Genomic DNA, 15,852 nt, shown 5'->3' with positions numbered 1-15,852 from the left:
GCATTTTGGATACATAGGGACAGAGAAAGCACTTTGTTATATCACTGTTTACTGTGGTTATATACTATCTAATGAATAACACTTTCGGTTTTTACGAATTTTCGGCTATCCCATTGGGTTTTTCCTAATGTTCTTTTTTTTTAATCAGAAGTAGTTTATTAGATGTTCAGTAATTACAATTAGATAGAATTATAGCAAAGTGAACAAAAAAATGATTATTCAAGCAGGCTTTTTTTATTCTATGCTAAGTTTTCTTTTTGTTGCCCTTGACTGCAATCCCACGTTAGGACTTAGGTGACGAAACAGTCCAAGATGAAAGCGAGCTGAGTTCGAATGAATTCCAAGATCATGTGGCGGAGTTTTCATTTTTATAATTCTCATTTTTTATGTAATGTTTTGAGTTCTCTAAGTTACCACCACTACAATAACTTTTTTATTGTTAATATTAATTTTATTTTGTATCGATGTTTTATTTTTCTGTGTTTTTTTTTAAATCAATGTTATTTAGCTTTTATTTTGGCAATTATTACGGCACCACCTAAAAATAAAGATATTTCTTTCTTTCTTTCTGAATGACTGTTGACTGTTTTCGAGCAATAGCAATAGCAATAGCAACGATCAGCAATTTACAAAAGACTTAGACTTACCCATTTGTACAATGTACATAATTATGTATATATAGGTTAAGTACAATACTCGTTGGTATATATAACCTCTGCGAGTACATACATTATCTTAGTATGTAAACGACGTCTGTAGTGACACAGTGTATTCTTAGTGCGCAATTAAACACGATATAGACACTTAATTAAGACGATAACAATTAATAGTAACCTATTTTATATATTTTGAACATAAAACGCTGTATAGCGGCAGATTAGCTCAAAGCCCGATGTCATTGATGAGTGCTGTCATATAGACAATATGGGATGAAACGGACAGCGGATCATCCATGGATTAACTAATACGAATTTGTAGCGTTCGGTTAAAATTGTGATCAGTGCGATATAAACAGGGATTATTTGGTAAGTTAATTTGAATTCGCTGGACTATTAACATACCAACTCCTAACAGTCATTCTGACTAGAGGTTAACTGGAATATTGGTCTTTGATATCGTTATTTGGTAAGATAAGTTAATGTTATTTTTTTTTTATCTTATACATTCACTTCCCTTTAGTGTTGGGAACAAAGTTCTCTGTGGTATATGAGATCAGTGCAGCAATGCAAGAATAAATTATACATGTGGACATGATATTGATTACATGCATTGTACGTAGGTACAGCATTAGTTAGTGATGTGACGATTACGATCTTTTTTATTTTATTTAAAATATATCTTTCTTTTAAATATAAATAAACGAAAGCTTGTGCTATGGAGTGGGTACGAGAATAAATCAAAAAGGGGGAAAGTAAACCAGCAGCGAAGAGTCTAAACAACCCGATTCCCAGCGGCTTACCTTTTAAAAATCCACTCCTACATACTCATAATCATAATTCATTTTATCCTCGAAATGGGTATATAATATTACCACAGCATTTTCTATAATCTTTACAATAAACGCCTGCGCGCATGACTAAAAAACACATGATGAACACAGGGTTACCTATTACAAAATTTCAGCCTTCGCCACTGCAGTAAACTATTCCTTTTGTTTCGGATTTTAGTCCTTCCCATAGACAATACCGTCGTCGCCCCATTCTTAGTGCCCCGAAGGACTGACAATATCCCTCAAAATATTGACTTTAAGGATATACCTAATAGAAGATTTTGCTCAACAGAAATGGCAAAAGAAACCATTATCGTAATCGTAACCAAAAACCAGCAGAATTCCAATATCATCAATGACACATCATACATCATACTGTATTTGATTAGGTAGTTCTACTAAATGGTCATACTTGGTAAATAAAATAGTATAATTTGCTTTTTTTTACTATTCAAAACGGCATAGTTTAAGACGGTGCCCATAGATTCTGCCCCTTAACTGGATATATTGCAGGCTTACATGAAAGCTACTAATCTACTATTATCTCAAGGTTCGGGACGGAAAAAGGTCTTTTTGAATGTTTATAGTGTTTGCTAATAAGTGTTTATTCAAAGAATAATAATAGAAATGGTTCGGAACAACGAGCCAAATTATTAATTTTGTTTTTGACTAGCGGACGCCCGCAACTTCATCCGCGTGGAATTTAGTTTTTACAAATCCCGCGGGAACCATGGATTTTTCCGGGATGAAAAGCCTATGTGTTAATCCAGAGTATAATTTATTCCCATTCCAAATTTCAGCCAAATCGCTTCAATAGTAGCAGCGTTAGCGTGTAACAAACATCCAAACAAACATACATCCATACAAATTTTCGCGTTTATAATATTAGTAGGATTACTAGTTACCCAGCAAAATTAATTTTAATTATTTTGTGATAGCATCTAATATTAGATATCTACATGTGATAAAAAAAATAATCTTAATCGAAGATAATAAATGAATCGTTTCATCACTAATAGCTAATATCTACTGCAATATTTATACATTAATATACACTAGCATTGTTTACTATTAAAGTTGGCCTTGCATATAAGAAATAAGAATCACGCAATTACGTCATGCTTTAAGAAACTGTACGTCTATGTTCGAATTATCATTTTCCCGTACTGGTAGGTTCTGTTAGAGATGGTCACAAACCCCACAGCCAATACTCCGTAAATTTGGAAGTAGATAAATTATTTAAGCTAATCTCTTTCAATTATTTAAATTTGACTATGTAAAAATATTATAATAAATCTTAAAATTTTGTTAGATTTTTAAACGTAAGGTTACTGTAATCAGCCAATAGCGTCGACGCAGAGAAACATTGACCAATCAGCGCAGAGTGGGGGTGACGTAGTCGGTCGACGAGTTGGAGGGAAATGGGATATGGTACAGAGAGGACAAAAGAGAGATCGGTGTGAGAAAAAGTCAATAATTAGATGTAAAAGTGCAAAATACCCATTTATTATCATTGATTATTATTATATATAATAAATACAATAGATTATATTCGAAAATTCTGGTAAAAAGGCAGTTGTGTTTTTATTCCCGCTGGCCCGGCTTATAGTACTTATTATTATTATTATTAAAAAATATCATTTATTTAAAATGTAAATTTTTACACGACCCGATTTATATCTCAGGCGACCTCATTTCGATAGCGACTATTAGGTAAGTAATATTTAAAAAGATCGAATTTAATTGTCACCATTGAAGTGAATATCATACCATGACAAAACTTGACGTTCCAAAAGTGCTAAACCAAACCTATCTAATTAAAACAAATGTATTTTGAGTTAGAGATTGAGATGATAGATAAAATACCGAAAGTATGCAGATGTACCTACCTCCTTAAAGTAATCCATACTGATTAATAAAACTTCACTGTTCTTTTTCATATAAGTCAGGGTCATAGACAAAATAGAAATTGATCTCAGACCCTTTGTTCGAGATAGTCATCGGTCACACGGAGCCGCAGGTCACCAAATTGTTTAATATTAGCCACAATCGATATCAAGGATCTCTAATTGCGCTAAGACAATTAACTCGGGATGGAATCCCAGCCATTGATCACTGAGTTACGTTCAAATTAATGGTATCTCTACCAGCTGCTTATTACAGAAACGTTCATTATTGCACGATGGTTTCTGTAACGACGAATATTATATCTACGAACACAGATTAAAGAATTTTAGGCAGATAGAGCGCACGGAACACGGCCTCCGTGGCGCAGTGGTATGCGCGGTGGATTTACAAAACGGAGGTCCTGGGTTCGATCTTCAGCTGGGCAGATTGAGATTTTCTTAATTGGTCCAGGTCTGGCTGGTGGCTTCGGCCGTGGCTAGTAGCCACCCTACCGGCAAAGACCGGTAGGGTGGTAAGTACCGCCAAGCGATTTAGCGTTCCGGTACGATGTCGTGTAGAAACCGAAAGGAGTGTGGATCTTCATCCTCCTCCTAACAAGTTAGCCCGCTTCCATCTTAGACTGCATCATTACTTACCATTACCAGGTGAGATTGTAGTCAAGGGCTGACAAGTTAGCCCTTGAATAAAAAAAATTATGGTTTTAAATATTTTAAAAACTGTTGACAAAAACTAAAGAAATAAGGTATAGATAATATTTTTTATTGATTATTACGACTACGAGTATATTCATTTACGTAATTGTTGTTATTATTAAATTTTGAAATACAAATTTTTTAAATTTTAAGGAGATGCGTGGCGTTTGTGTTTTATGGGTTTCACCGGCTTCACCACGCTGCTTGTAAATCATTCTGGATCAGACTTAATTCTGTTTCAGCGTAATAATGACTTTAAATATTAATGACTTTTAAATTATTAAAGAGATCATCATCATAATTCGAAGAGAATCAGTTTATAAGTACTTTTGAAACAACAAGTTTGTTTATTTATAGTAACTCTACTACCGGTTCTGAAGACAGATAGACAGACAGACAGACAGAGACCACTCACCAGGTGGACAGACGACATCAAGCGCCTCGCAGGGATTCGCTAAGGCCTATGTCCTGCAGTGGGCGTCCATCGGTTGGCATGACGATGACTACTACTCAGTGGCGTAGCGTGCTTTGGAGGGGCCCCGTATCAAACTTAGATGGGGGGGGGGGGGGCAAATGAAGGGTAAAGGTTTCTCATAAAAGAAACAAAAATGGCCGCTTAAATTCAATATGACAGTGACTTGACCTATTTAGGCAATATTAGGATGTTTCCAACTTTTAGGCGCACGCTTTATCAGGGAAAAAATGGAGATTGTGGTTTATCTACATTTTACTAATTTTTGCTTTCACACGTAAGGGGCCCCTGTAGTCCGAAAGCCCGGTATCATTGATACGGCTGATAAGGCTTTAACATCTGATTCTGATAGTTACAAAATCTAACATAGGCTCACCAATCCTTAATGGAGCAGCATGGTGAGTCTATGCTCTTTTTTCACTTCTATAACAAAGGAGGCCTAACCCTGAAGTGAAACATTAAAATAGGCGAATTAATGAACGCTTATAATTTGGGAATTTCTAAACTATCATAATACAATACAATTTGGGTCTATAAATTATAATACGAGTCTGGTTATTGCGTAAGTAAGTACCTAAGGACTTAATTAGTCCCCGGATCGCTTGTAAATGTCATTGAAATATCATATTAATCTTCTGGGTCTAGTCCTTTAAATTACACCCAATTATTCGAGCTAATACAAACGATAGGTATAATAACAAATGTTCGTAATAACTATTAGAATTAACTGCTACGATTAAGTAGAAAACGCTAGGTCGATTAAATCGCTTAATCGAAATAAGTTTATTTTGAAAGTTTTTTTTAAAAACACAAATTTTTAAAAAAAACTTTCAAAATAAACGTAAAAATCCATATTAATATATTATAACTAATTGCGTAGATAAAGTTAAAGTAGCAAACGTTCAAAACGAATGCGAAACTGGTTGCTAATGACTTGGTAATGGACAGTTACACCTAATATCTAATTAGATGCAGTCGATTACTGTGTTGCTTGATTGGTAGGTACTTATTATGTCAACTTCTACATAAGCAAAGTTAGCGGAAGACTGGCATTATTTTTAATTTAGGTATATTAAATTGATTCATTTTCAACCGACTAAAACAAAGGTGAGATTTTAATAAATGAAACAACACATACGGTTAGTATATTAAAGCAGTTAGTTGGTAAACTCTTTTAGATTTGTAAGTATTTTTTTCCTTCTTTTAAATTCGTTGTACTGTAATCATGTTTTAAATTGCGCGCTGCTCGGTCGGAGTTAGGTACTGCTTACCAGCGGCAATTATATTAGTGCTGCCATCTATGCGGGACATGGCGTGTTAACAGTCGTGTTTTGTAATCTGCGCACGTATTTCTTGCTTTTTACTCTATGGATATGTTTGACATTGACAAGTGACACATTGAATTATTTCACTCCGTTATCTCTGCGGATTGGTCGAAGAATAAAATTACGCAATAATAGCCAATGAAATTTCTTTATTCTATGTTATATGCCACGTAAAGGAAAACAACTGCAACAATGAAAACAAATTCTTGAGTCAACTGTCACTCAGATGACTGTACGAGTAGTGTATCCGCCTTGAAATTAGTGTTTTTTTGTGAAAAAGTAAGTAATAATATAAACTTTTAAGGCTTTGTTAATAATAGAGCATATTAATACAGTAACTGACAAACTAATACTTTTACATTGTGTTGATTGTTCATATTTCTTCTTCGTAGATTGACGTCATTGATTTTCGTTACAAAACGAGAAATATTGCTGTTGTGTTTTAATACAATACAAAGTCCTTTCAAACACCTAACATATTTGTGCTATAGAAACTATCTAGGAAGTGACCTAAAGCCGCTAATGCACTTTTACCGAAGCACGGAGCGAACAATAAATCGTGAGACGTACATTATGTTTGCCTTTATATTTTCTTTCAAAGTCGTTGTTTTGTGCAATAGCAGTATCAGTATTTAACCCTGACAATAAAGATACTGCATGATAACTATATCAGTCTCATTTCTCGATGATTCGTATACTTAATTGGAGTTGTTAAGAAAATGTGTCAACTCCTTGTAGAACTAAAACTGTCCTAATTTAATCGTTCTAATTTGATCTTTTGACGACAGAGTATCCAAGCGAATATATCATTTATCACACTCCCTACATTGTAGATAACACTGATAAGATATTCAACTTAGTGTGGTGTAATAATAATGTTAATATGTGTGTGTTTTGATTATATGTTCTGATGTTGTTGTAGGTAGCAGGGTCCGCCATGGCGAACCAGGTGCAGGCCTTGTATGACTTCACGGGGGAGCCCGGCACCACAGAAATGACCATCACATGTGGAGAAATGTTGACACTTATTAACACAGACATTGGTGAAGGATGGTGGGAAGGAAGAAATTCTAAAGGACAAACAGGCTTATTCCCTGCTGCATATGTAAGGAAACTCAGTCCAGAGGAATCAACACCAGCAAAGATGGCGCCTCCTGCACCTAGATATGACCAAGCGGATGATTGGAGTGACCAACAGTACAATGCTGGGGATAATAATTATCATAAATCAACCTCGCACGATGATGGCTGGGATGATGACTGGGATGAAGACACTTATTCGGAAATAGGCCCGGGTGTTCCACACACTAAAGCGATGAACCAACAAGCACCACTTGCTCCCCTACCAGGAATGCCCATCGCAGATTACAATAACCAGATAGACGATAGTACATCGAACTTTTCTTCAGTGGGAACTGTAAGAAAAAGTAAGTTTGCACCATCATCTAAAGTCAGTGGAGAGAGTTACCTATTAGGAACATTAAATGTAGAGGTTCCTGATTCAGACAAAGTGTACATAGTTCAAGAGGGAGATGGATATATGTGGGCAGCTGTTTCCCAGCCATATAATGTGACAGTAGCTTCACCTAAAAAGGAATCAAAGTTCAAAGGTATAAAAAGTTTCATTGCATATCAGCTGACCCCCTCTTTTAATAATATACAAGTATCTAGAAGATATAAGCATTTTGATTGGCTACATGAGAGGTTACAGGAGAAGTTTACACTTATTCCGATACCGCCTTTGCCAGACAAACAGATAGCAGGTAGATATGATGAGCAGCTGATTGAACGCAGAAGAGTTCAGTTACAAGAATTTGTTGACTGGATGTCCAAACATCCAGTACTAGCTAAGTGTGAAGTGTGGCAACATTTTCTCACTTGTACAGATGAAAAACGTTGGAAAGCTGGCAAGAGACAGGCGGAGAGAGATAACCTGCTAGGCCTAAACTATTGTATATCACTGGTTGTACCTGAGAAAGCTTTATTACAATCACAAGTGGACCACATCACAGAGCAATGTCACACATTTGTTAGCAGTATGGATTCATCAGTCAAATCTGTCACAAACATGTGTCTAGCACAAACTAAAAGATTCCAGGCACCATACAAAACTGACTGTCAAAAAGTTGGTGAAGCATTTTATAATTTAGGCAATGCACTGAGTTTGGATGAAGGTACAGTAATTTCGACATCCAAACTCACATCGGCGATTAAATTGACTGGTGGTGCTTACATAAAAATTGGCAGAATGTACGAAGAACAGCCTAAATATGATTGGGAGCCTCTCGGAGACAAATTTCACTTGTACAAAGGTATTGTAGGATCTTTTCCGGACGTCTTAGCTAACCACAAAGCAGCTGTTCAGAAAAAACGAGAGTGTGAAAGATTGACTGCCGAACACAAAATGGAGGTTGCACAGTTAAATGAAGTATTAAGAAGAACCGACGTTATATCATATGCACTTCTTGCTGAAATAAATCATTTCAAACAAGAAAGAACTGTCGACCTCAAAGCCACAATGCAAAAGTTCTTGAGACAACAGATTACTTTTTACAAAAAAATTGTTGATAAATTGGAAACAACCCTACATCAGTACGATGAATAGTGATAAGAAATGGACTGACGGTGGGATTGCTAGTTTCTTGTCAACGTTTTGTAAATGGACTAATGCCATTATTTTATATAATAATATTATTATAATATTCTATTTCGTAATACTTGTTTTGGTATAAACGTTTTATAGGTAAATGTAATCCAAAGGATTTTGATGGACTTTAATAATTGTAATAATGAATCAATTCATATTGTGATGAAAGTGACTGAATGTAAAATAATGCTTAAAGACACAAATCTGTTTTAGTTTCCTTTTTTTTATACTGAGATGTTTTTATGTATATAATTTGCTCTTACAATTTCAATGAAATCATATTTTTTACCACTCTATACAAAGTTTATTTTAAATTTGCTAATATTGTCAATTATTTTGAAACATTATGGCATGTTTATTTAGCATAGGTGTTGTAATATTCCATTTTGAAATTAAGGCTGCGAATGCTAATAAACAGTAAATCGTTTTTATGTTTTTTTATTTAGTTTCAACCAAACCATAATTTTAAACAGTTATTAATTGTAAGTATACCTTGCTAGACTTTTGTCTCATATATCCATTTAGCAAATTGTATAAAAACATATTGTTTCTTTTTTCAGGAAGTCTCCAATGGAATCCAGGTGACTTATGCTGAGAAAATATTGTTCTGATCTCAACAAGAGACCTCAACCTTTGCCTCCAGAGTATAATGGCAGAAGAAAAAAAGAAAGATTCAAGTGCACTGTTGGCTAAAAAGAAAAAAGTGAAACCAAGAAAATCCAGAGACGCTGACTGCTGCAGTGTCAACTTCCTCAAATGTGTTCTACATATATTCAATGTTATATTTTTGGTAAGCAAAATTACTTTATTACCACTATGTCAATAAATAATGAGCCATGATAGCCCTGTGGGTATGACCCTACCTCCAATTCTGGAGGGTGTAGGTTAGAATCTGGTCCAGAGTATGCACCTCCAACTTTTCAGTTTTGTGCATTTTGAGAAATTAAATATCACGTGTCTCTAATGGTGAAGAAAAACATTATGAGGAAACCTGCATACCAGAGAACTTTCTTAATTTTCGGGAGTGTGTGAAGTCTGCCAATCCGCATTCAACATGGTGGACTATAGGCCTAACCCGTCTCATTCTGAGATTACACTTGAGCTCAGCAGTGAGCCAAATATGGGTTTGATAATTAAATAAATAATATATCTGGCTTGTGTAAATTGCTGTTCATTCGTTATAAACGCGTATTTAATAAATAAATGCTGTACTGAGAAGGTAGAATGTTATTAAAAAGATCATGTAAAACTAAACATATAAAATACTCATCATGTAAAATTTTAAAAATATTTGGATTATGTCAAGTATACTTGAATTATTTATTAATCCTAACATCAGTTTAAGTAGTCGCATTTGCAAATTCAACCTTGAAGTTAATCCTTAAGTTTGAATTTGCTCTGTATTTGGGATTGTATTGAATATCGGACTATATTTAAAGGCCTTTAGTTATAATTTTCTTTACCAATAGTTCTAATACTGTTAAAGCAAAATTGGCCAGATACGTGAAATTTTCTACATGATTGTGCATTCTTTTATTATAAGAGGTCAATGCCTAACGTGAATAAATCATCTAACGTTTAAGATTAGTTTCGTAAATAGATTTCCAATTATTTTATTTAAATCTCCACAAACTATTATTATTTATTTTATTAGCTGAACTACAACTACTGTATCTACTTGTTAAAATTATGCTGCTCTAAACCAGTCAATTGGAAGAGATTTACATAAAACCTAATCAGCTGAGTCTTTAAGATGGATGACGTTTTCAACTGTATTGTTGTATTGAAATTAATATAATTGCCTTTGAAACTAGTTCATTGTTATGCTGACGATCTTACACATACAGTGTGTTACGCAATTGATCCAATTTATATGCAATCAGCTGCTGCCGGTCACACCGCGTGAATTTAGGTTTTCGACAATTTTATGTGACCTACCGATTGTAATAAAAATCTTTGTTCTTGAAAATGAAATTTACCTTTCTGCGTTCTAAGACATAATATACCAATACTTAGTTCATCCAAATTGTTTCAGAGATTTAGACGTGACAAGTTAACACACTAACAGCTTTCAAAATATTCACAGTTTTACCAGTGTATTGTAGTTGAGACCCCTTCTTACACCCAAGACCGCAACGACTTGTAAAGTTCCCGAATGTCTTTAACGACTCGGGCGAAGACCTACAAGCGACCCCCTAAGTATTTACTTACGAAAACCCGGAAGGTATTCATTACTTACGTCACCCCGAAACGTCATTGTTTCTAACAATGCTACGAGACGGTACTGATCAGTCCAGAAACCCCACTCCCAACGCCTCTCAAGGTTAAAGTTTCACAAGAGACGCCCTTCGAGAAACATTTCGTCTCGAAACTGTTCGTTTGCTAATTGTTCTGTGGTATCAGCTTCTATGCTATCAGATCCGCTGGTGATTCTGCAACGACTCCAATTGCTAAAACAGACATACTGACAAAATTACTTTTAATTACATTTATATTAGCTTCACTTTTAACTATGTATGTAAGAAAATCTTGGAATCTTAATTTGGCCTCACTTCCCGGTCTTCGATTAGTATGAAATTTATTAGCTAAAAACGTCATTACAAATCCAATATGGCGACCTCCCCAAGATAACTGGTTGTTTGAAATCCACCCCCATGATATGGATATCATGGATATCAAATGAAAGGGTTTGCTGTCAGGAATACGACTATATAATAAATACATATATTAGAATTAAGTCATGTGACTTATTTCTAATATATGTATTTTTTTTAATTTATGTTGTTATGTTATTTATGCCTCTATGAAGTGCACGCCCCTGGGTAGGAGTATGGTAGGGATAGGGATAGGGAAGAAGTGCACAAACTCAAAGCGAAGCGGGTCTGCTAGTATTTAGATAAGTATTACACTCCCAAATAAAATAGCTTTCTATTGTTAAAAAAAATTTAAAATCGGTTCCGTAGATCGAGAGATTACTCCATACACCCACACACTTTACCTCTGTATACATAGATTTAAAACATTGATACTATCAAACAGAAGCAGTTCTCTTCAATGAACTTGGCATGTTCATCTGTGTCACTTCCAGTTCCATACACTTCCGTGAAAACATGTGAAGTACTTCAGGTACATAAAGTTTAAAGTTCTCCGAAACGAGTTTAAAACGCTTAAAACGTGTATCGGATGGAGACTGGATAAGATGGACCAAAACATATTCAAGCAGGCCTTGAAAGAAAAGGAAGTACACTCACCAGAAGAACTAGTGCAGCTGACACAAAAGGCCTGCGATAAAGCGATGCCAAAGAAAAGCCGTCGACAGAAAATACCCGTTTACTGGTGGAATAAAAATATAGGGGAAAAAAGAAAGCACTGCACAACATGTCGCAGAAAATACACTCGTAAGAGGCGGATAAAGGGGACGAGTAATTTAGAAGAGGTTAAAAGTAATGAAGAAGAAATACAGCGACTTAAAGAACAGTACAAAGCTGCAAAAGTAGCCCTCCAGACAGAAATTTCTAGGGCAAAGCAAGAACAATGGAGAAAACTCTGCGAGGAGGTGGATAAAGATACATGGGGACTTGGATATAAAATAGTCACTAAAAAACTGCATCAACGCCCGCCGTGTCTCGACATGGATCTTATCAAATCCGTAGTGAAAGTACTATTTCCGTCGCACAAAGACTTTGGTAGAGTTATTGCAAATGGACTTGAGGTTCCAGAAGTAACACAGGAGGAGATGAAAAATGCTGCAGAAGGCCTCAAGTCAAAAAAAGCACCAGGTCCAGATCTTCTGTGCCCAGAAGTGGTTAAGTTAGCTGCGCAAGTTATCCCGGAAACCCTAAGGAAGATCGTAAGCATGTTGTTTAAGTCAGGAATTTTCCCCGCATCCTGGAAGACAGCTAGTCTGGTCCTACTTAAAAAAGTCAATAAACCTGCAGACGACCCTACGGGTTATAGGCCAGTGTGCTTACTTGATTGCTATGGGAAGCTAATGGAGAGACTCCTAGTAAATAGAATCGAGAAGCTGCTGCCAGATCACGGTGGTCTCTCAGAACATCAGTATGGATTCAGACGAGGTCGATCCACATTAATGGCGGTAAAGAAAGTAATAGAAACGGCTATGAGAGCAAGACAGGGAACACGGAAAACTAGACAGTTATGTGCCTTGATATGTCTCGATGTCAGGAATGCTTTTAATTCTGCCCCATGGAGAGAAATCCTCATAGAAATCAGGAAAAGAGGTTTCCCTGGCTATATACAGAACCTTTTAGGCAGCTACCTAGAAAATCGAGCCATAGAAATAATAGACAGCAAAGGAGAGAGGGATACAATAAAAATCAGCAGCGGAGTTCCTCAGGGATCAATTCTGGGTCCCACACTGTGGAATATATTATACGACGGAGTATTTAAGCTCAAACACGAAGATGGCATCCATGTGATAGGATTTGCTGACGATTTAGCTGTGGTAGTGGTGGCCAAAACTGAAGCAGTTCTTATGTCTCGGGCAAATAGAGCACTGGAACGCATAAAAGACTGGATGCAAGGAAAGCACCTGGCCCTAGCACCTGAGAAAACAGAAGCTGTTGTTTTTAGTGGAAGGCGAAAGCTCAGCCCTATAAATTTTCTAATCCAAGGTGCTACTGTGACCCCCAAGGAACACGTGAAATATTTGGGAATATGGCTCGACAAAAGTTTAAACTTTAAAAAACATATTGAAGAAATATCCCAAAAAGCGCAGAGGCAAGCGGAATCTCTTTGCAGACTTATGCCTACAAAAGGAGGCCCTAGAGCTGGTAAGCGAAGGGTGCTGGCGTCAGTAGCACAATCCGTAATTCTCTATGGCGCCCCACTGTTTTCCGGAGCTATGAACGTGGAGCTATACCGAAAAAAGTTGGAGGCAGTACAAAGAAGACTCGCTATAGGGATTAGCGGCGCATACCGAACAATATCCACGGAAGCGGTGCTGGTGATAGCAGGGCTTATTCCTATAGCCAAGCTAGTAAAAGAGCGTGCAACTCTGTTTGAAAGGAAGGATAGCCAATCTCTACAAGTACGTGAAGACACACTTACTGAATGGGAAAACGAGTGGACCAGAACAGGAAAGGGGACATGGACACGAGAGCTGATCCCCGACCTGAAAAGATGGCACAAACGGGAGCACGGGGAAGTAGATCGATGGCTAACCCAGGCACTAAGTGGGCACGGGGTGTTCAATACTTACCTGTATGCTATTGGCAAGGCACCGAGTGAAAAGTGCTACTTCTGCGGCGAGGAGGACACTCCGAGACACGCAATCTTCGAGTGTGCGGGCTGCGCTGACCTAAGAACAGCGGCCCAGGGGCCAAGGGGCAGCGTGGATGCGCAAAACCTTATTGCACGCATGCTAGTAGACGTGGAAGAATGGAAGAAATACTCTCAGATGCTCAGAGCAATCATGATCAGGAGAGAGGAAAGAGAACGGGCAGAAAAAAAGGAAAGCGACCAATGATAAATAGATAAATAGAAAGTCAGTACGAAGAAATGCAAAGCGGTTCCGTACTGACTGGCAGGAAAAAAAAAAAAAAAAAAAAAAAAAAAAAAAAAAAAAAAAAAAAAAAAAAAAAAAAAAAAAAAAAAAAAAAATGTGAAGTACTTAAATACTACTTACGAGTAAGTACATTGAGTATTAGTCATCCATTTGTTTGTGTTCGAGTGAACGCCCGTCGCTAAATTACTTTAATCCGTGTAACATCTAATCAGTGGGTAACGTTCGCGATTAAGCTAACAAGGTCAACGATAAATGTAGCTGCATGTATGTAGTATACACACATAAGCCTTTTATATTTTAATCGACGTTTATGCATACCATGCGATATTAAAAATATATATATATATATATATATATATATATATACGGTCGAATTGAGAAACCTCCTCCTTTTTTTGAACTCGGTTAAAAATGAAAGTGAAAGAAATTCGGAAAGTTACTTAAATTGTTAAAGTAACATTATTATTCTTTAATTTTACTTATTTACAAAGTTACTTATACATACTTACTTATTTATTACTTGATCTTGATTTGTCGGAATTCAAATTGTTTATTTTTCTTATTTATTTCTTAGTATTTAATAGTTTAGATTCAGTAGTTTCGGAGATAAGGGGAAGGAAATAGTAAATTTTCGTCTATTTACGTTTTTCGTCTTGATTAACTTGCATACAATATCTTCTAAAATAACAAAAGATTATTTCAATCTAAAATCCTTTTAAGAAGCTTTCAAATTACATATTACAAACATTTTTTTCATTTCCCGTTTTGCCCCCAAAAGTTCCCCTCAAATTCAGATTACATCTATTCACGCCACACCTTTGCGTTTGGCTCACAGGAATTAATATGTGTACCCAATTTAATTGATTCAGTATAGATAAGAAGATTTGACTTACAGACGGACACACGAGTGATCCTATAAGGGTTTCGTTTTTTTTACTCTGACGATGGGAACCTTAAAAACCAGTCCTACAGTCCTGAGCCAGTAGTTCGGTTTCCAGAGAACCTCCACAATACGCACCGTTTTCAGGAGTACTGTCTTCCGGTTTTGACCCATAATTCTAAAGCAAAGCGAAAGATTCTAAGTATATTTATTCTTGTTTATTCTTCTATAATTTTTTCTGGAAATTAAACCGATATTGTCGCTATTATTTTGTAATACATACGTTATTTACAAAATATATTACGAATTGAAACTTCAAGTTTTAATTCGTAGTATATTTTGTATTGAAGTCATTCTGTTGGTTTAGGTGTTCAAATGTAATATATTGTCTGTTAGCCATAACCTATTGTTAGAGTACGGAAAGGTGCTATTACATAAATAGCCTGGAAATCCTAACTAACATTATTAACACGAATGTGACTTTTATCGTTACGCTTTCACGCCTAAACCATTGAATCGTTTTCAAAAATTCATTCATCAATGGAAAACTACATTATCACTTAGTAACATGGGCTATATTTTGTCCTCATATTACCACGGGAACGGGAAGTACGCAAAGGCGTCCGCCAGTACTTCATAATTGCATCTATCACACGGTGATCTAACTATTAACCTCATCAAAGATTTTACACCTATACGATGATATTTTATTATTACTATGTCTTAGGCTCTTAAGACGACTATATAATTATTTACTCAGAATACAGAAAAACACCAGAAGCCACGTTTAGATGTCATTATATAGCGCGCAGTGTGTCCAAAAATTGTACACAACAGCCTGCACTCGTCGCACTTCCCACCCGCGTAATGTTGCTAGTACATGAGGCTGTTAAATTTTTCCCTATTTTGTTA

The 15,852-nt window shown here is 36.1% G+C and overlaps 2 protein-coding genes across 8 annotated transcripts in view; both read left to right on the top strand.

Annotated features, from left to right (window-relative positions):
• The window catches only part of LOC112048701 (CD151 antigen), a 253,994-nt gene that overhangs the window by 229,642 nt on the left and 8,500 nt on the right, over nt 1-15,852 (top strand). For 5 of the 6 annotated variants that reach the window (XM_052882145.1, XM_052882143.1, XM_052882144.1 and 2 more), the window contains one exon: nt 9,094-9,323. In XM_052882145.1, coding sequence (XP_052738105.1) covers nt 9,183-9,323 — 141 coding nt within the window. In that variant the 5' untranslated portion in view covers nt 9,094-9,182. Of the gene's footprint in view, nt 1-734; nt 1,026-9,093; nt 9,324-15,852 lie in introns of those variants that run through there. The other variant, XM_024086345.2, reaches the window with a different exon arrangement.
• On the top strand, nt 6,011-8,960 carry LOC112048700 (sorting nexin lst-4). Of its 2 annotated transcripts, none has more exons than XM_024086343.2 (2): nt 6,011-6,165; nt 6,809-8,960. In XM_024086343.2, exon 2 carries the CDS (start codon nt 6,824-6,826, stop codon nt 8,489-8,491), a length of 1,668 nt encoding a protein of 555 aa, XP_023942111.2. In that variant the 5' UTR covers nt 6,011-6,165; nt 6,809-6,823; the 3' UTR covers nt 8,492-8,960. The 2 variants fall into 2 exon arrangements, with proteins under 2 accessions (XP_023942111.2, XP_023942112.2); XM_024086344.2 differs by lacking the exon at nt 6,011-6,165 and adding an exon at nt 6,258-6,445.

This window comes from Bicyclus anynana, chromosome 6, assembly GCF_947172395.1.
Source record: "Bicyclus anynana chromosome 6, ilBicAnyn1.1, whole genome shotgun sequence".
In the NCBI taxonomy this organism is placed as follows: domain Eukaryota; kingdom Metazoa; phylum Arthropoda; class Insecta; order Lepidoptera; family Nymphalidae; genus Bicyclus; species Bicyclus anynana.
This window is presented reverse-complemented; position numbering and strand designations above follow the sequence as displayed.

Bases quoted from the DNA above. Each gene is read 5' to 3' on its own strand.
- LOC112048700 (XM_024086343.2), top strand. From the start codon at position 6,824: ATGGCGAACCAGGTGCAGGCCTTGTATGACTTCACGGGGGAGCCCGGC.